At 38.8% G+C, this 21,494-nt stretch overlaps 1 protein-coding gene across 1 annotated transcript; it reads right to left on the bottom strand.

Annotated features, from left to right (window-relative positions):
- Positions 1-1,116: 1,116 nt before the first annotated feature.
- RAB14 (RAB14, member RAS oncogene family) lies at positions 1,117-20,715 on the bottom strand. Its single transcript, XM_043927159.1, has 8 exons — positions 20,434-20,715; positions 13,031-13,089; positions 11,893-11,946; positions 10,235-10,412; positions 7,612-7,678; positions 4,749-4,836; positions 4,363-4,393; positions 1,117-3,389 (listed from the first exon to the last, which is right to left on the bottom strand). The coding sequence occupies exons 2-8, from the start codon at positions 13,080-13,082 to the stop codon at positions 3,212-3,214; spliced, it is 648 nt and encodes a 215-aa protein (XP_043783094.1). The 5' UTR covers positions 13,083-13,089; positions 20,434-20,715; the 3' UTR covers positions 1,117-3,211.
- Between the last annotated feature and the right edge of the window lie 779 nt (positions 20,716-21,494).

The raw sequence follows: 21,494 nt of genomic DNA, 5'->3' as shown, positions 1-21,494 counted from the left end.
GGACCATTAAGATCTGGGATAGGGACTGACATGGAATAAATATGATTAAAGACAGTGGAAATGGCATAAGATTAACATCCAGTAAGTTGTAGAAAGAATCTATTTCCAATGTAAAATTGATTTGATAGTGTCTTTTGTACTTACATTCTTTGTTTCATTTTCACAAGTCTTCGCAAAATGCTTAAAAGCCTGGCCTATTCAACAGTTATTGAAATCCTTCAGTTTCCTGGTCTGTCCATGTGCTGAATGAGGGTAAAATATTTTCTTCCTAAACTGCCACATGAAGAGGAATCATTTGGTCTTCTGTGAAGGGTGTGAACCGAGCCACATGTTTATAGGAAAAGAGCACACTTAAAGCAACAGATGTGTGGAGAAGTTCAGAGTCTTACTGAATTAGAAGATAATTTATGTATGAAGCCAAACACCTGGTTTCAAAAGACATCTTCCAAAGAAACTCCACTCCCTCTAACTAGTATTATATATAAATATCACCAACCACACCCCCCCCCCAAAAAAAAAACCAAAATCACTGCATCAAACACTTTATTGTCCATGAAAAATACTTGAACATCATACTGGAATGTCTAACGCATAGAGTACTGAGCACCAGTTACTAATCAGGAGGGCCTCACAGGTGCAAGGGCGACGAGGAACCCAGAAAAGCAGGTGACCACACAAGTAATAAGCTCTCCATGGATTAAAAACTAAAAGAATTTCACATTCTCTCCAAGGTGTACTTGCCCAGTGTCTAGCACACGGATGTTACAACAGTCTGCCTCTCTCTCTGAGCACCCAAGTTTGTTACAGGGGATTTCACATGCAACTAACAGGATCTGGTCCTAAGCAGAGTCAAGGGAGAACGCTGCCAGCCAGCAGACGTGCGATCCCACACTGAGATAGGCTAAAAAACACCGCAGGTGTGACCTGGACGCACGGGTCAGACTGGAGCTCCAGTACCGAGTGGCGTGGATTCACATGCTCCTTACGTAGACGTCTTTTTAAACAATTAAGGGCAGTTTTGCAGTAAAAACTGGCAACTTAATGCCAGGATAACTATTTGCCTGAAGAAAATATGAAATCCTGTTATAATTTAGAAAATAAGGCAAACAATTCTAATTTAATCTAGATACAGGTACTTTATTTACAAATATTTAGATTAATAGCATTTTGTTACATCGAGTGAAGCGTACAGCAGTCTGGGTAAACCCTGTCACAGCACAGTTAAGACCCACGGTCACCGCCTCTGGGGACCAGGGCGCCGCACCCGAGCAGGCCGCAGGCCTCGTCTGTGACGGCTACCTCATACCCGGTGGGCGGTCTGCTTGCTTGTTTTGTAAATATATACACACACACCAGCAGGTCATGGTCCCTGGGCGAGCCCCTCGTGATGCAACAGTGTCAGCAGAACGGATCACTGGACGTCCTTAACAGAACATACCCGATACACTCCAGGTATCTTGTTTTTTAAAAAAGTTAAACAAAGACAAAAATAAAGATGAGTCCACAAATTAACCAAATCCTATTTTCTGCACATTCCAGTTTTGGCTTTTATTTAACATTGACTATACAATACTCTGGTACTACCACATGTTTACAACCCAGAAAGCAGTATTTTTTACTTTAGTGTCTGTAAATAGGGATTTAAAATGTGTATTTTAAACACAGCAGTTGAGCTGAGGGTGCATTTTATATAATGAGGTTTTACCTATCCTACTTCAAATAACTTCTCAATTCCCAGCCTGAACCATAAACTCAATTAGGAATCAATCAACAGAAGTAAAGAACTTGGTAAAACCTAAGTTTGTTGTCTACAGAAATAGGATTGTTTCCCTTGCAATACAGGATTCTGTCAGTGGCCACACCACCCAGTGCAAAGTAGTAACTTACTTTGTATCAGAGGAACACTGAACACCCTTAGAAACACCTCCCCCTTAAGAAACAATGTATGCCGACGTGACATAAATATACTACAACACAAGGGGTATCTTAAATTATTTCACTGTAGTGTTAAAAATGCACTATTTAAAATCCCTTAACAGCAGACCTGCGGTTCTGGCTGTCTGGTTCAGAATCTTACCATTCCAAGATACAGGTATAAAAGCTTAAAATGTGCAATAAGAAACCCAGCCTTTTTTCTTCTTCTATACAGTAAGGCAAGAAATGCAGCCTGTAATGCAAAATGTTTACAAAAAGAGAAAAGCAGGTTAGCACATTGTTGATTGCACGAGAACAGTTAAGAAAGTCAGCAGGTAAGCACGGTGCAAAGATGGAACAGAATCTGCTAGTGTTAATCCTCTCACGCCAGGGGCTCTTTCCAGCATAAATGTCCCCAAACACCGCCAGCACCAAAGGGTGGGGCCAGTAGATCGTGTGAACAGAAGTTGTGTCTATTTCCTCATGTGAAATGGAAGGGAGTAACATGGTCACATATAGGTCCTGCTGTACAAACTGGTATTTTATACTGTTCCAAGGCCAGTAATCAATTTATTTTCTTCATTAAAATAATATACACAGAATGTATTGTTAGTTCGGTTCCTTCAAATTTTATACATATTTACTTTCTGCTAAAGAGAAAAACATAAAATGGTGTAAAAAAAAAAGGATAAAGCTATTAATTAAGCATAAGAAAAAAGATAAATGGATATTTTCCCTGCGCAAGGCTAAGACAAAAGCAAACTGCCTTAAGAAAAACGCCACCCACACAACAGGGAATTTATCCAACAAAAACAAAAGGCTTTGAAGAACCCTTTCTCTATCATCAGAAGTCATTTCACAGCAATAAATTTATGGGTTACAACAGACATACCTGAACAGTTAAAGATGGGAAGAAAGCTTAAGATATCATCAAATTAAACCGTACAATGAGACAAAGCCTTGCCAAAAAGAGGGAGGGGTAAAAAAATCAAGTCCAGCATCAGTGCTCAGTTTAAATCATGGATTGGTGACATACCTATCACGAGGACAATCAAGGGGGAAAAAAAAGTCTAGATTTACCATGCAGGAGAGATTTATTACTCTACTTGCCTTTGATAACCTGATTACATCTAGTTGTTTAGCAGTTTAGTATTGTGTTAAACTGTTTTTACAACAGAGTTGTTTTTTTCTTTTTAATTAAACCCAGTAAGATGTACAGAAGACAGTGAGGCAGTAAAAAGTACTGCTTCCAACAGACAGAGGTGAAAGGTCGAATGAGAGCCCTGCGAGGAGGTCACTAGCAGCCGCAGCCTTCTCTCTGGGGCTGGGGCTCGCTGGTTAGCCGGCCCCCCTGCGGGGCTGAAGGTTTGTGTTGTACACCAGACTCGGCGGCGTTCAGATCCAAGCTTCCATCCTGAATGTTCTGGTAGATCTTCTTGGCTGCCTCAAGGAAAGCATCTTCTACGTTCTCTCCCCTAAGAGGCAATCAACAACTTTACTGGCAAACCATAGTTTTCCACAAAACATACGACATTATACAATGACCTTTTGCTAACCTTTGGTCAACTGCCATGATGTCTTCAACTTAGCCACTGTCATCTAATAAGGGATTACCAGAAGACTGAGCTAAGAGAACAACGTAGGAAAATATTTTCTGTGCAAAGCATATAAACAATACTAAGCTCTTTCTGCAAACCCAATTTGAAACTTTATGTGCTCTAACCATGAAAATGCTATATACTAACATATAATAACTAAGCAGGCCATAATACAGGGTATCCTAAACAGAAACAACATTATCTCCAAACAGTATTCCAGGATTTGTATGGTCTGATTGGCCAAGCATAAACTGTACGTTCTTATCATGCTTGGCCACGTTCACGTTTGACATCGGCCCTTTTAGGACCAACAGTACAGATGAGGCTAATCAAAAAGGGGCTAGCTTCTCACCACTACAAGGAGTATTTGACTTAATAAATGAAGAACTATGATAGGAGTGCTGAGGTTCAATAATGCACGTGGAATAACAATTAGAAATGTTAATTATGCTTCTAATTACTCTTAAGAAGACACTGAATATTTCCTAAAGTCATGCTTTTACTGCAATGAGAAGCATTAAATCAACAGGTTGACCAACCTTGAGTCCAAGATGCCAAATTCAGCCTTGGTTGTAAAGGTCACTTTTAGCCTTTACACAATTTGTGTTAACACAATTTAATTTACTAACCTGTATTACCAATGGGTATAATCAAGGTATAATATTTTAGGGAAAGTAACAAAAAAAGATTATTTTGAAATGTGAAGCAAGCAAAGGGGTTTTTGCTGTTTTCACTGCCATAAGCATTACACACTTACATATTATACATTATACATTTATATACATATATGGTTCTACTTTGAGAAATTTGAATGTAATAAAAATGATCTACTAATTTTAGTCATACTTACGTTTTTGCACTTGCTTCAAGGAACAATAAACCTAAAAATAAAATTCAGACTATGAAGGACATTTCAAATTAACTCACAAGGACATTCTCTTTAGTGACTTCGGAGTAAAAGTTTCCCATCAGCTTTCAGTACTCCTACCACAGTATTTTATGAAAGACTATGAGTTTGAGATGGAGGGAATCTTTATGTCATTAAATAATTCTACTGCCCTCAAAATGAAACTCAAATACAAACGCATTTTGTTATTTCCTCATTCTTCGATTTGAGCAATTTGCACTTAACAAAAGAAAAAAACTGTCTAATAATCTGCATTGTCAAAACCCCACTTCTTAGAAATTCTCCCATGTGTGACCCAAAAAAGCCATTAAGTCTCAAAAGAAACCCACCATTTTCTTCAGCAAACTGTTTGGCTTCCTCATACGTCACATCCCTCTGAGCCTCCAGATCTGCTTTATTCCCTATGAGGATTATCACCTGGATCGTAACCGAGAGAGAGACGTCTTACACAAAAGCAACCTTTAAATCAGACATGAACGCTCTAAAATTCAGGTCTAAAAAGGAAACTAAATACTAGCAATTACCCATCAGACAATGACTACAGAATCATGAAGGTATTTCTATGAAGAGGGACAGGGGGATGTCTTCCAGGACACTGCCTGGAAGAGAAGGTTTCTGCCTTTCATTAGAGCGTCCAAAGTTCCTGGGACCCACAGAAAGCTTTAAAACTACTAGTTCAACTTCTGAGGCTAAAAGTAAGGAAATTAATACTCAAATAAAGCAAATAAGGACTTGTTAAAAGATCACTCAAGAGTCTGTGGTAGGCAGACATTAGAATTCAAGTAGAAAACCCAAACTGTGACCTTCAAATCCTGTCCTCCCCTACACTATCCCAAAGCTAGACTAAGTCTGTCGCAACTGACAACAAATGACTGTATCCATGACAGGGGACAAGAGGGGTGGGAGAACGTATGTACAGTGAGTTCAAATTCAAGGCAAATATGTTCCCCTTCAAAACTGACGTAGTAAATCCAGATACTTTAGAAATGGATGGTTTCAACTAAAAGGGTTGTCCATCATTAACTTTTTTTCATGTGAAATTTCAGCCCCTGGCCATCCTTTCAAAAAATGGCGTCCATGAACTATAACTATTTTGACCCAAATGTCCACCTTTAGCATTCTTCAATCACTGTGGACGAGTGCCCACTGAGGATGGGAAAACGTTTTCACATACAGTCCACTAGTCCACTAAAGAATAAGGCAATAACACTTAAAAAATGAAATCAAGTTTTTAAAAAAATCAAAGTTGGTAAAGTCACGATGGCTAAGTAGTACAGGGTCATTATAACACAGGCACTCAGCTTAAGAAATGTTTGTTTAGTGGAAACAACACTGCCTGCTCTCCATTCCTTAAGCATTTCCAAACCATGCTTCCCATCTTCATGAAAGGGGAGGCGTAACCTGGCATGCTACAACATACACTATCAACAAAATTAGAAAGTATGTAACTTTAACATAGAAATCAAAGGCAAAGTTACAGAAAACGTAACGTTTCCACTAGACCTTAAGAGATTTTTTTTCTTTCTTCTATAAGATTCTGGTAAGATTTTAAGAGGCATAAATGAAACCAAGAAGGACATGGCTAATTTTTTTTATTACACTCCTTTAGCGACTCTCTACAATAAGTTGTTTTCTTGCTGTTTTTAATACTTTACTAGAACATAACAAAAGAATCACAGAAGTTTACAGAAGAGTAGAGTTCTTATATGCCTTTCACCAAGCTTCCCCAATACTAGGATCTTACACACTTACTGCACACTCTCAACACCAGGAAACTGACATTGGCACAGTCTACAGTCCTCACTGAGATCTGTTTTACTGTGTATGGTTCTGTGCAATCTTACTGCAGGTATAGATCTGTGTCACCACGATCAGCTTCATCGCTACAAAGGACGTGCTCTGTGCTGCCCTCTTTCCAGTCAGCTCACACCTTTCACCCCCATCACTAACCCCTGGCAACCACAAATCTCCTCTCCAACTCAGTAACTTTTCTTTTTGGGAATGTTTTATATAAATGAATCATACAGTATGTAATCTTTCGAGACTGACTTTTTCACTCAGCACAACACCCATGAGATCTATTTATCTACAAGTGATTCCCTTATATGGCTGGAGAGCATTCCCCAGAACAGATGCACCAAATTGTCTCACTGTTTACCTTCTGATAGCCATCTAGGTTGTTTCCAGTTTTTGACTTGCAAACACAGCTGTATGAACATTCACCTATAGATCTGTACGTATTCCTACAGTGGGTTTAATGTGATAATGGATAGGAAAGTTCCAGACACAGTTCCTGGCATAAAAGGCACACCATGTTAACTGACTCTTAAAATAATTAAGTTGCTGTTCCCTGATGAAAGCCAGTCTTACCACTGATTACATATTTACTAAACCAGGCCACTGCCAGGTTCTGGGGTACAAAGGCAAGTGAGACCCAGCCTTCCTCTCACAAAGCTCAGGCAGTCACTGCGCAGAGCCTTTCCTCACCTGTTCCTGGAATACCCTCCACAGAATCTACCAAAACCTTTCTACTCCTCCAGTCCCAGCTCACACACCACCTCCTCTGTAAACCTGGGTTCTGCAGACGGCGGCGCCCAGCGCCACACCAGGCGCTCCGCTTTTCAGAGGCTGGCTGTGTCCCCGCAGGAAATCTCCCTGCTGGACTATACTTTTATTGGCCAAAGACCGACACTCTGTGTCGTATACTGCAGAGCCTAGCATGGCAGCTCGTCTTTAAAATCTCAGATAAAGAACTCTTTTCAGACTGGTTATTTCTTTATAATATGCAGAACTGTTTTTATTTTTAATTGAAATTGTATTAAGACTCATGTAGCTGTTAAGAAATAACAGAGATCCCAAGTACACTTTGCCCAGTTTCCTCTAACGGTGACATTTTATGAAACAACGCAGATTAAAGTGAAAGTTTCAGATTTCATAGCCTCCATCTGACATGAAATCACCACCCCTCTCGTAACTTTCATTTTTCTTAAACCACAAACATGAACAAAAACCAAGTGCGAAACCTGGCATAATCCATATTCGAAAAAAGGTTTTAAGTTCAATTAACTTAAGAATAAACATTCTCTCATTCTTAGTACCCAAATACAAAACAAGACCACTTAGCAAATGGCTTTCCTTTCTGGGTCAACTTAGATCTTAAGCTTTTTGTACAACAGACATCATTTAACTTACAGTATTTGGATTGGTGAGATTCCTTGCATCTGTCAACCAGCTGCTTAAGTGATTATATGTACTTCTTCTGCAAAAATTAAAGTTTATTTTTGTGACTGCCACATTCAGTTGCCATTTCAATAGGGAAAAAAAAGAAACTTCATCAAATATATTTTAAATATACACTTAAAAAGTATTTTTGATTTGACTAGACTGTTACCCTAGAGAATTGTGGAATGTAAATATACATTTTTCAAATATCTAGCCAAACCTTTTGTTTTAAACAAACAACGCAATAGTCAACAACTTTGCTAATGACTTACATGTCAGGAGTAAATTATTTACATTTAAAAACATAAACGGACCAATAAGCAAGCAAGGAACAAGATAAAAAATTGATGGAAAATAATTCTGAACTCTGAATTTCAAAAATCAGCTTTAAGAAGATTAATACATTTGACTGGAAACTGAAGTCCCCAGGTATATCAGAGAGTGAGTTTATCCTAACTGTACCAGCAGCTAAATCACTTGGGGATTCAGAATGCCTTATTTCTCCATTTTCTCCAATCTGAGAGTTTAAAAACTCCTGGCTCCTTTGCATTAGCCAAGTAGGACCTAAGACAGCAAACAAATCCAAATAATTTAAAATAATACAGAATATACTACTACTATTAATTAGACTTTACCAAAAAGGTCAAAACATTTAAAAAAAAATTTTTTTTTAAATTTTGATGGTTAAAAATATTTTTAATTTATACAGACTCACAGAACATGAATCTATCAGGTGAGGCAACAGAGGCCCATAAAGAGGCAGAAATGATTTCAGAGCCAGGCGCAGGACCTTCTACAGACACTGTGCCCTTGAAGAGTTTCGAGTTCAGTCTAGTGAACATACTCCATCACCTCCAGCTGCCAGTGTTCATATAAAATCTGATACACTGAACATTTACTCCTTCCCCAAAGAGAACTGAAAAGAACTCCTTACTCAAGAATTTCTTTTTACTGTGCTATATCACATTATACACAAACCAACACCCACATGTCAAAAAAAGTCACATAAAAATTTTTTTCCCAGTGTTTTCAACTTTTCTAAGTAAACGATCAAATATAATTTTTAAAAAGCACAAGCCTTATCACTCATGTCTCAGTAGGCTGGAATTAAAAAAAGAACACAGAGAAAAAGCAAAACAATCTACAATATTATACATACATTTAGGTACATATCACCATAGTTAAATTTTATTAATAATGCAGTTTTCAACTATGCAGAGCCTTCAGGAATGCATCCCTCATAAAAAGATGTCCGTACAAATGGCCAGGTTCTTTAGCTGTCTTCCCGCAAAACTATTTACCAGTTGCCTGGCTCCAGTGAAGAGCCTTAAGGCTGTCCCCTCTGTTTTGCCCTGAGACCACCCAATTCAAAAATTCAGTAAAACTTCAAGCACTATAATCATAATCATCCACCATCTTTATTCTAAATAAATAAAACCACCTTAGGAAACACTAAATTAAAGAAACTTAAAGAGTCCCTTTACTGCAGAACTTCTCATTGTGACTCTTTTAAGAGCAATGTAAAGCATTTCCCAAAAGGAGATACACTTGAAAAGTCTGTCACTTGGTCCCACTCACTGAATGCTGTCCGCTGCAGGGGGAGACAAGAGGCACTCTGCTTCAGACACTGCATTAGTATGAGACGTGGTCTAGTTCGTTTTCTAGCTTACAGCAGACAGACAGCACAGTGTTTAATGAAGGGGCACAATCTTCCCAAGTTAAACATTTAGGGTCGGGTTTTGTTATCCTCTATCAATTACTTTTGAGTTTCCATAAATAGCAGAGTTGAAATAAATTCAATCTTGCAGCATGAAGTATCATGAGCTACTTCAATCCATTTTAGGACACAAAAAAATTTAATAAGCAAATATTTCAGATTCAAGTATGAGAATTTTTTTATAATCTACCACGTTGGATTAGCAAAACTACTTAATTCCTTTGCTTGGCCTTATTTTGAAAAGGCATGAACTTTAACACTGCTGCTGCTGCTGCTAAGTCGCTTCAGTCGTGTCTGACTGTGCGACCCCATAGACGGGAGCCCACCAGGCTCCTCCGTCCCTGGGATTCTCCAGGCAAGAACACTGGAGCGGGCTGCCACTGCCTTCTCCAATGCATGCATGCAAGCAAAGTTGCTTCAGTCGTGTCTGACTCTGTGCGACCCTATGGACAGCAGCCCACCAGGCTCCTCCATCCACAGGATTCTCTAGGCAAGAGGCTGAATAGAGTAATTCTTAAAGAGTTGCTTGCTTTCTACTGAAGTGAAAATATTTGGTGTGAAATATTTCACTTCAAATAATTCAACTGATACTGCTTTTCAGAAGAGTATTCTTTCACTAGCTCCACCAGCATCTCCTAAAGTTTTCTTTAGTCTTACCCACTTTCAGATAAGGAAATCAACATGTTATCAATATATCAAATCTCATACACAGCAATTTTGGGGAAAAAAACCATAAAGTCCAAATAATAAAAAGTTCATTTAACAGATACACAATTACAAACTATAGAATGCCTAACAATTTAAAAAAAAAAATCACACTGCCTAAAGTAGATTTCCTTTTTCAAGAATGAAGGTTGAAAATCATGAATCTCTTACCTAGTGATGTCATACACCATAAGTGCTCCCGCGGCTCCTCGGTAGTAGCTTCGTGTGACAGCTCTAAACCTCTCCTGTCCTGCTGTATCCCAGATCTGCAGTTTGATTTTTTGGCCACTAACTTCAATTATTCTTGTACCAAATTCAACACCAATTGTGTGAGGACAGTCAGCCATAACTGTTCGGGAAGAAAAGAAATACAATATTCCAACTTGCAGAAAGCTTCAAATTAAAATCAATGGGAAAATGATCCATTAGAAAACCAAAAGACTCATTAATGCTTGTAGGCTATAAACAGATTAAAGCTTGCATGAAAAGAAAAAAATCAGCAAAAATCCTTAAGTAAGGAGTCACAGGGATGTGACTGGAACAAGGCTTAGAAATTTCTGCAAGGAACCAAATAATAAATATTTCACATTTTGCAGGCCAAAAGACCTCTGTTACAAGGACTCCACTCGGCTAAAGCACAAGAGCAGTCACAGACGACACATAAAATAGGCATGACAGCATTCCAGTAAAACTTTATTTCTAAAAACAAGCAGTGCCTGGACTTGGCCCACACATTACTATTTGCTGACCTCTGGACTAAAAGAATCTGCTAATTAAAAATAAGGATTTTAATAAACTCTTCGTAACAACATCATACGATTTAGCCTTCTGACAATTCTAACCTTAATAACAAATTAATGGTTTTAGGACTCTAGCTGTTTTCAGTCAAACAAGTATTTATTCTGTAAAATGTTATCAATACTTCAAAGATGGTCATGAAATTTAGCATGTATTTATAATTATATATCTGCAAGTCTAATCCAATAGGACAAGTCTATTAATCCTTTCTTTATAATCAGGCCACTGGAAACCTATATCCACTATTACTCCTCTACAGTACACAGACCGCTCAACACTTCATAAAATGTTACATTAAGCTAAAAAATGCCACAGAAATAATTTTAACTGTTGGAAACAATTTCAACGATATTTAGCCTATCAGTTACATAAAATAAAATGGCCCCTTCTCCTACCACACAAGACAGAGTAGCACTTTGAATCTAAAATGACCAGTCATGAATGCAGAAAGAATTCAATTTTAAATATTTCCAATCTACTATTATTTAGTTATTAGCAAATGATATATAAGCACATTTCCCCTAATAAGATAATTTCTACAATGGAAAGTCAGAGAACAAGAAAAAGATAATTTAAATTTGAAATTATAGTATATATTTTTATTTTTTAATAGTATATATTTTTAAAACTTAAGTTTATATCAAAGTTTATATATTAAGTTTATATTATATATTATATATAAATATATATTTAAATATATAAATATATATTATATATATTATAAATATATATTTTATATATTAAAGTATAAATATATAAATATAAATATATATAAACTTAATATTATATTAAGTTTATATCAAAACTCTAGTCAACCAAACTATATATGGCATAAAAAAACAACACCATACATATAAGTATACTTCATTTTGTCTGTACCTATTAAAAAATTCACTTCCTAAAGATAAAAGTACATATACATTGGGAAGTTATATTTTATTGCACAGAGTATACTGAAAATAACACATTTTAAAAGGTAGGAAAGTGACAATAAGAATTTACCAATGTTTTATCTTACACATTGAACTTACACTTTTTTTCTGTAAATTGGTGAAGCAAGCAAGATTTTCCTACTCCCATGTCCCCTGTTTAAAAAAAAAGTTTCAAGTGGTAATTACATTTCTCAATTTTATCCTCATAATTATATGCAATGACTGCTACACCTTCTTTACCATATTACATCACAAACCTCTGGGAACTTAAAAGATTTTCATTTTCATAATTTATAATGAGTTCAAAAGATCCTAAACGTAGGTTTTCACTGTGATATATAAATTGACTATTCCCAACCTTCACTGGTTATGAATTATGTCAATAAACAGACACCAGCTGGGAAAAGCTTTTCAACAGAGAAACTGCTCTAACAGTGTTTTTTACTTTAAATTATTGCAACTTTTTGTTTGTTTTTTCCCTTAACCCATATGCATAAAAGCCAAAAAATTCCTAGGAGTGACCAACAGGGCAGCATATAACAAGCAGAAATAATAAGCTTTGGAAATTTGATTCACTAGATCCCATTTTATCTCATATTTCTTGTAGAATTTCACAAAAGAATGTGCATCACATGAAAACTGTAACAGAACAGGTATCATCTCTGACTGTACTAACAGCAATGTAACCTTTAAAGGTTAAAGGAAGTGTTACAATACAGCCACATAAGCTCAACATTAAACCAAACTAGTATGAAGAATTAACAGGAAAATACGTATATTTCAACTTACTCTTACATATGGATAAACAGCACTGTTTTAATTTGAACTAAATCTTCTTGAAAGTTGATTAAGAGAAAAACTACCATTATATTTCATGTATCTTACACAATTATTCTGAATTTTTATCAATTTTTGGAATCCAGGGGGCTCTGAGAAATTGCATGATATTTTTGGAATGTATCAATGCTCCTAGGAAATTAATCTCATTCCCAGTATTAACCTTCAGGTAGCCCTCAAGAAAAAACAACATCACTTCAAAGGTAGCCAGCCTTTGTACCTAGGGTCACAAAGCAACTGGTACATCATTGATGAAAAATAAATCCTACCAAAGGAGTTTTAATTTTGCAGTGAAAAAGACAAGTATTCACTTCCCCTGGGGTACTATGTTAAGTATTAGCATATAAACATTTTGCATTTTAACCTTTGGAGAACAAGAGTATAAGTTAAGTAAACTTACCAATAATAATATATTTAAAGATGTAAGAGTAGTTGTACGGTGCAGTTGCCATGGTGGCACTAGAAACAAACAAAATTGAGTTACTTCAGGGAAAAGTGTGCCCGTGTTACCCAAGCTGTGATCCTGCACAGACACACAGATACACCACAGTGCCCATCAACAAAACGGAGGTTACATGTCAGAAGAGCTGCATTCCCCAAATTAATCACACACACAGGTTCTCTTGGATGAACACTGCTTCAACACTCTCAAATATTATCCACAGAAATAGAACATATATCAAAACAATTCCTGTATTTCACTTTAGGAAATACCAGATAAGAAATGCTACTCTGGAAAATTTCCATCAAGGAAATCTTTATAAACTTAAGTTTAAATAGTATCATCATGAATAGTCCTCCTCTGTTAAGGTCTCCATTGCTGTTAACTCATCAAGTCTAATGATCTATTTGTTTGGAACACTTTGATTTTACAATAGAATGTTGTAAAAAGTAACCACCAACTTATAAATACAAAATAACCTTTTCACTCTACTTGAAATAATCATAACACCTGAAGAAAAAGTAATCATATTATTTCTAAGCGAAATATCAGAAATAGAACCACATGAAACTGCTTTTGTTGTAGATTTTTTTTTAAAGCCAATCATTGATAATTTCATACAGTTCCTAATATAGCATTTGAAGGTTAACAATATACCAAATGCCTGTTATATATTTTTCCAGGAGTTAAGAGAAATAATGAAATAGTGTGCTTGTAAAATTTGAAAGTTTATGTATTACAACATATGTTTGAAGATCACAGCTCATTTCTCACCCCCAGAGAAGATTTTAACCTAAAGAAATCTAATTTCTCTCCTACTTTTAATAACTTTAAAAAAACCTCTCCAATTTATTCAAATCTTGACTGTGTCTGACACCGTGCTAGCTCCTAGAGAAATATGAGGTGAATTCTAATACTGGTAATAACTTACAATAAACTTTATTCCCCAATAAAACTGAAAGAAAAAAATTTATTCTCAAAGCAGTTTTCAGCTGAAGATAAAAAATTCTTTATAAATATGAAGGTTTAACCTCATTTTAAAAAAAACTGATTTTCCAATATTTTTTTAATCTGGTTTTTACTGTTCTAGCCAACTGTCACATACACAAGCCAGATATTTAACAGGATTGGGGAAATTCATTTACTGAAATTAACAGCTTACTACATGTTATATTTCAAATAAAATTTCTAAGTAATAAAATTTAACTTGCAGAAAAAGTACATATTTAAAATAAGTGAATTATTGTTATTAGGGAAGAGAAAGCTGTTAATTACAGTAAATTACCAGATAATCATTTCACACAATATAGGCTTCCTACTTAGCTGTATGAATTACATTCAACAGAACTGGGACATGCTGTAACACATTTATCATCAGTCACATCACAGAAAACTCCCTTGACCAGTTCTTTCAGAAAAGAAAGTATTTCTAGTTAAAGTAACCGTGATTCTGAACATCATACATTACTATGATTGATTTCCTTTTTCCAGAAACAAGAATGACCTTGGTCCTGAGGTTCAAACTGGTCTGTACTACTCACCAAATTTTGAAGACAAGAAAAAGAATCATCTCTCACAATAAGAATGGTATATAAAGGTTATTAATTTCTTCTTGGGCTGCATTCCCTTCAGGTTTCTCTCTTCTAATTCATTTTTAACTTCTCTTTTAAACTTCTTTTTCCCCATTCAAACTTGGGGAAAAGTAATTAGTCATCTTTAAATGACTGCTACTCTCATGGGTCTCCTATCATGTTGCTATATCTTTTCTTTCTTCTAACTTAGTTATAGCAGTACATACTATGCTTCCTTTCATTTTATTATGTTAAAACTGTGGACTCTTAACAATCCCAGTTTCTACCTGAAATGCTCTAAAGGCTAATCATGAAATTATAAACCAATTCTAGTTGCACTAATTTGTGTACTTGCTAATTAATCATACAAGTATTTGTTAATATCTGAGATGCCTGATTTTGAAATTTTATTTCCAACCATTAATTAGTATGCTATTTACAAATAAAAGAGAATTATGATTTCAGACTGAAAGCCAGCACCCTGTTCTCCACTTCACCACCCAATTTTCTGGTTAAGTTTCTTAAACATTACAATAAAGATCCTAAAAAGCAGAGTTAAAGGAGAACTACTCAAACTAACTAACTGCAGTAGACAGGCAGGCAAAAACTATCAAGCACTGCAGCAACTAACACAAGGTTTAAAAAGACTCCCATCGTTACTGACATAGTTCACTCAAAATTATGTATCTGCAACAGAACCATGTTCAAGTGGCCCCTTTTTAACTATGCTTGGGGCTTCCCTGGTGGCTAAGGTGGTGAACAATCTGCCTGCAATGCAGGACACCTGGGTTCCATTCCTGGGTTGGGAAGACCCCCTGGAGAAAGGCATGGCTACCCCACTCTAGTATTTTTGCCTGGAGAATTCCATGGACAGAGGAGCCTGGTAAGCTACAGTCCATGGGGTCGCAAAGAGTTGGAGAGGACTGAACACTTTCCCTTATTAATACTGTTTTAGCAAAGGATTTCTCAACCTCATCTTGTGAACATAAAACATATACCACTATGAAGGTAAGAAATATATTTAAATGGAGTATGCTACTGAATGAAACTCTACAACGGGTGTGTTTTTTTTTTCACTTCACAACAGCATGGATCTAATTCCAGGTCAATACATATAGACCTAATGGTTACTAAATGCATGTTAAACACTAATCACTGTTGTGCCAAAATAGAATCACATTGTCTCCATCTACTGAATCAGACAGTGTTCCAAATAGAACTATACATATAAATGACTAGTTTTGAAATGTACAAATACAGAGGAAGGTAGGCACTTTCAAATACTGCGCTTGTGGGAATCTGAAGTGCCAAAATATTTTGACTAAATAAAGTACATCGGTACTATGAAATGATACACATCTAATTGAAAAACCATTTAGATATATGCATTAACCTGGAAGCATATTCACGATTTTAAGTGAAAAAAAAAAAAAAAGCATGCTGCAGAGTTCCATGAGATAACATATACCCATTTTTAAAGACATACACACACTCAATCCTATATACATACAATATAGAAGGATACACACCAAACTGTAAAAAATTAACACATGGAATGAAAGAGAAAAAAGGAAGGGGAAAGCTATTAACTTTTTTTACATATCACTAAGAAAGAAAGTGAAGTTGCTCAGTAGTGTCCAACTCTTTGCAACCCTATGGACTGTAGCCTTCCAGGCTCCTCTGTACATGGGACTCTCCCAGGCAAGAATATCAGAGTGGGTTGCCATTTTCTTCTCCAGAGGATCTTCCCAACCCAGGGATCGAACCCAGGTCTTCCACATTGCAGGCAGACCCTCTGAGCCACCAGGGAAGCCCTTATCTATCACTGAGAGGACACTATAAGCATCTGCTATATTCATTAGTAATACTCTAAAATATTAAAAGTAAAAAAAAAAAAGGACTGTTAAAATATTTTAAGCATCTTTACATATAATTGTAATGTGAAACAAGAACAAACAAAAAACCCCAGTCATAATATTTCCAACATTACTTCCACATTTACCAATAACATGGGGAACATCATATGAAGTGACTCGTGATCAGATTCAAAAAACAATCAAAAGGGGAATTCCCTGGACGTCCAGGGTCTATGACTCTGCTTTCACTGCTGAGGGCCCAGGTTCAGTCCCTGGTCGGGGGAACTAAGATCCTAGAAGGCCCCTGGTGCTGCCAAAAATAAAAACAAAACAAAAGACAAAAAAACTCTCCCAACAGCTCTAACTCCCAATAATGGAGTGTATTTTTTCATTTTCTTATGGTTTGACTCCTTGCTATATTAACTTACACACTTGTCTAATCCTTTCACAGCTGTTACACAGCTATTCTATTCCACTCTTAGGACATCAGGTGTTACTGTGTAATTTCTATATAATCGATTCAAGACAACAAAGGAAAAAAGCAACCCCTAAATAAAAATATTCTGGATGACTTAAATTCTGACCCTTATTGTTTAAGTGAGGCTTTTTTATACATGAAAAATGCTGTTAAAAACACCTGAACCAAGATAAACTGCTTTTGTGATTCCAATATAAAAATATTTTAAAAATTGTTAGGTTTTGACAATACAGTAATGATCAAAAAAATACATATATATATTTATATTTATATTTATATATGGGCCCTCCCTTCATGGAACTCAAGAAGAGAAGCACTTTGGTGTGTTTACAAGACCACTCAAGTGGACTGCTACTTGATTTGTCAGTCAAGTGGACACAAAACTTTGGGAGTTAATCTATTAAACTAATCAAAGTATGTGGTCAATTTCCTGTCCTCAACCTTACAGCAACCTCTGAAAATAACCCACTCATTTCCGAGACTCACCTAAAAATCACCTCAGTTTTGACAAAATATTTAATGTCACACTTTTTTATAAATTAATGTGGTAAGAAAAAAGTTTTTCTCCATGTGTTAAGAGAAAGACAAAATTTTTCAGCTAATTATGATGGCACGCTGTGAATAGGAAATAAAGTAATACTGTACCTCTGTCCACAGAAGGAAAGTATTCACGAGAAAAAACAAAAGTAAAACCCTGCACTTAGAATTAAAAGGATCAGAAATAATGAAAAATTTACTGAGGAAAGGATGTCTGAGATTTGCTTCAAAATAATTTGGTAGATGGAAAAGAATCTAAAGTAGAGTGGGAAGGACTTTCCTGGTGGCGCAGTGGATAAGAATCCACCTGTCAATGTCAGGGACATTGGTTCGATCCCTGGTCCAGGATGATCCCACTTACCCGGGAGCAACTAAGCCCATACACCACAACTACTGAAGCCCGAGCGCCCTGGAGCCTGTGCTCCTCAACAAGAGGAGCCACTGCGCCAAGAAGTCTGCACTGCAACGAACACCCCGCTCAGTCAAAAATAAAAATCAACAGAATTTTAAGAAGTAAATAAAAATAATTGTAACAGAGAGTGGATATATGTATATGTAAAACAGATTCACTTTTCTGTACAGCAGAAACGAGTACAACATTGTAAATCAACTATAGTCCAATAAAAAGTTTTTCAAAAATAATAATTTGGTGGAGAGGGTACAAGTATATATAGATGAAATAAGACGGAGCACTGTTGACACTGGATAATGGGTATGTGAAAGCTCAATATACTACTCTATTCTGCATATGTTAAAAACTATCTAGAAGAAAAAGTTTCTTAAAAGTATAGTATCTTTGATATCTCTACTGGTACACTGCTTTCTCCAGTAATGCACAGCATTCTTAATCATAAAAAATGTTTCAAGTTTAAAAAAATGAAACCTATCTCAGTAGCCCTAGTTTTAAAGTAACTTATTTGCCTTACACAAAGTTTCCTCTAATTGTATCTTACTAAAATTATGCAAAGATATTTAATACTGATAAAAATCAGTTGTAAAAACACCCCATATTCTGTTGCAAGGTTGCAGAATGCACAACAATGAAGTTTAACATGAAATGTAAAAAAAAAAAAAGTTTTTAAGTGTAGCTTTAATTCCAAGGGAATTTTTTAGGTTATTAAATTTCTAAAGGTTTTACATCTTTACAGTAACTGCCATTTAGTGAGTGCCTAATATGTCAGCTACTTTATAAGCAATCTCTAATTCTAAAAACTCACTTTACAAATAAGGAAACCAGCTCAGAGAGGAGATACATCCATGCTCATATATTACTAAAGGGAAAGCTAAGATTAAGGCTCAGATCTAACTCGACAGCTCTCCATGTTCCTCTCCCTCACTCAACAAATACTAGACACTCACTACTAGCCTGGCACTGTCAGAGACAATGGGAGCTGACCAAACTTTAAGCAATGTGCTAAGGGTTTTAAACCCCACTTAAATCTTCACAACAACTCCAAAATGTAGGTACAGTTATCCCTTGTATGGATAAGGACGCTTAGTCTGAAGAAGTGAAGTAACTTGCTTGAGGTCACTAGGAAGTGGCAGTATTGGAGCAGGAACCTTCCAAAACTCCTGACCACTACAAGTCTCAAAGGCATGACCAAGTAAATGGGTGTAAGCAGAAAACTGCAGAAAAATTCTGCAGTCTTGACGAATGGGGGAGTGGGAACTGGGTTACTGCAAGGTCAAATTTGTCCTCGACAACCACACCGAAATACTAGGCAGTTCTGACGGTAATGAAGGGAGCAGTAAACTTTGCAGGACTTCAAATCTGGACTCTTGACACTCGCTGTGGGACCGCCAGGAAAGCATTTGCCCTCTGGGAACTCCAGTTTCTTCTTCAAACATAAAACGGAAATCTTGTCATCTTTCCTCTGGGGTTGTCAGAGAACTAGCAGTGTAGTGGCCAACAGACTTTGGGTTACAAAGGAGAAATCAGCTGTTATCCAAACGCAAACGTAGGAAAAAGGGAATGAGACTGTAGCTACATTTTCAGTGGTCATGTCTGTAGCCCTGGCCTAACCTGAGTTTGCATGTACCATCATTAAGCAGCCACATGGCACTTCCACACCTCAGTTTCCTCACCTGGGGGATGAAGATACTCTACTTACCACCCAGAGCAATGTGAAGCAAGCTAAACCTGCGGGTCTCGATACCTAAAATCCGCGTCTAGCACACAGTAAAGAGCAAACCACCGAAACACACTTAGCTCCGCCTTCTTTGCTTAAATTCTAGAAAGGCCAAAAACTTTTTGTCCTCGTTATTTCCACACGCTACCCACGATCGAGACCTTACAGGATGCCACAGACATTACAGAGCTTCCCTCAAACCAGAACCTCGCCGCACGGACCCCCAGACCCCCGCCCAGCCCGAGTCCATGACAGTCTACCCCCACCGGCAAGGACGCCGGAGTCGGTCCGAGACGCCGGCGGGGCTCCGGGCGGCCGCCTTTTGTGCTCGGGGCCCGACGTGGCCGATGGGCCAGGGGACGCCACGTTCGGGGCTCGCGGGCTGCAGGGCGGCGCGGCTCGAGCGGACAGACCCGGCGGGGGGAGGTCGGCGGCGGCAAGGAGACGGGGGCCCGCGGGAGGTGCGAATCGGCCCAGGCCGGCCGGAGAGGCGGGGAAGGCGACGCCGCACACACCCTTCCACATGCCGCGCCCGGGGCCCGCCGCTGGGCGGGGAGGACCCAGACTCCCGCGGGCGCCTCGGGGGGACACCCTCGCCCCCGCACGGACTCCTGTCAGGCCCGGCGCCGCGAAACCCACAGCCGACCCCGGGCTCGCTGCGGCCTGACACCGCCCGCCCCGCGGCGCCTCGCGCCCGCGCTCACAGCCCGCCGTCGCCCCCATCGCTGACCCCAGGAGAGCCCAGCGAGGAGACCCCGGCCGGCCGGACACTGCGGAAGGCCTGGGTTACCTGGGGGGTTGCTGGTGGCTGGGCAGCTTTCCGGGCGGGAGGGGGGCGTCAGGACGAGGAAGAGAGGAGGGCGGGCGCAGCGGGAGAGGGGCGGGGGCGGCCGGCCGAGGCCCGGGCAGGCAGCGGGCAGGCCGAGGAGCTGCAGACGCGCTGGCGGCAGTGGCGGTGGCAGCGGCGACTGCTCCCGCGGCTCCCTCAGGATCTTCCTCGGGCTGGTCCAAGATGGCGGCGCTCCCTGCACAGGGTTTCCTGTCACCCTCGCAATGGGTCGGACCACAAAAGAAGGGGGGAGGAGGATGCGCGCGCAGCCGGAGGAGCCCGGAAGAGGGTGGCCGGCGCCCGGCCTGTTGGCCACGCCCCTTCCTCAGTCCTCCCCTCTGGACTCGCCGCGACGCCGCCGAGCCCGCCCCACTGGTCCCCACGCCAGAGGGGGCGGAGGCAGGCACTCACGCGCACGCGCAGTCTCTTGCCCTCCCCTCCTGGGGACGCTACTGCGCAGGTCCCCGTAGGACCTGCTGAAGTACGTCTGGGTCGTGCAGGTCTAGGATTGTTGCGCTGGGGACTTTTTACTTTTTACCATTTTTACTGTCAGCAACTGTCACTTAATGCACGCGTGCCGTACACCGGCCACTATGCTAAGCACACATTTACTGCACTCATTCAACATGTATGTATTGAGCGTTTCGTACCTAACGGTGAACACGCTAGGTCCCTGTCCAACTGCCCCAGGAGGTGCATATCCCCATTTTTACTGATGGTAAAACGGTGGCTCAGACTGAGCAAGTCACTTGTCCAAGATCATGCAGCTAGGAAATTACACTTCCTGCTCAGTTTCACCTCTGTCCCTTACAGGCTCCCTTTGAGGGGTACCTTTAATGAAAGAGAACTTGTGATATTTTTCAGAATTTGGCCACCACCTACCCTCTTCCAGATTAGTCTTCTGTATCACTTTCCTCGAAAGTTTAGTGAGAAACGCTGGGCTGGAGGAAGCACAAGCTGAAATCAAGACTGCCTCGAGAAATATCAATAACCTCAGATATGCAGGTAACTCCATCCTTATG

Source organism: Cervus elaphus, chromosome 16 (assembly GCF_910594005.1).
Source record: "Cervus elaphus chromosome 16, mCerEla1.1, whole genome shotgun sequence".
In the NCBI taxonomy this organism is placed as follows: Eukaryota; Metazoa; Chordata; class Mammalia; order Artiodactyla; family Cervidae; genus Cervus; species Cervus elaphus.
Note: the sequence above shows the minus strand (reverse complement) of the source record. Positions and strands in the feature narration are given on the sequence as shown.

What these genes read in the sequence shown, in the direction of transcription:
- RAB14 (XM_043927159.1), bottom strand. Translation starts at nt 13,082, where the DNA reads ATGGCAACTGCACCGTACAACTACTCTTACATCTTTAAATATATTATT. An exon ending in CTTTAAATATATTATTATTG is followed by an intron (nt 11,947 to 13,030) that starts GTAAGTTTACTT and finishes TTTTTTAAACAG; the next exon opens with GGGACATGGGAGTAGGAAAA. An exon ending in ATCTCACCAATCCAAATACT is followed by an intron (nt 4,837 to 7,611) that starts GTAAGTTAAATG and finishes GTTACGATCCAG; the next exon opens with GTGATAATCCTCATAGGGAA.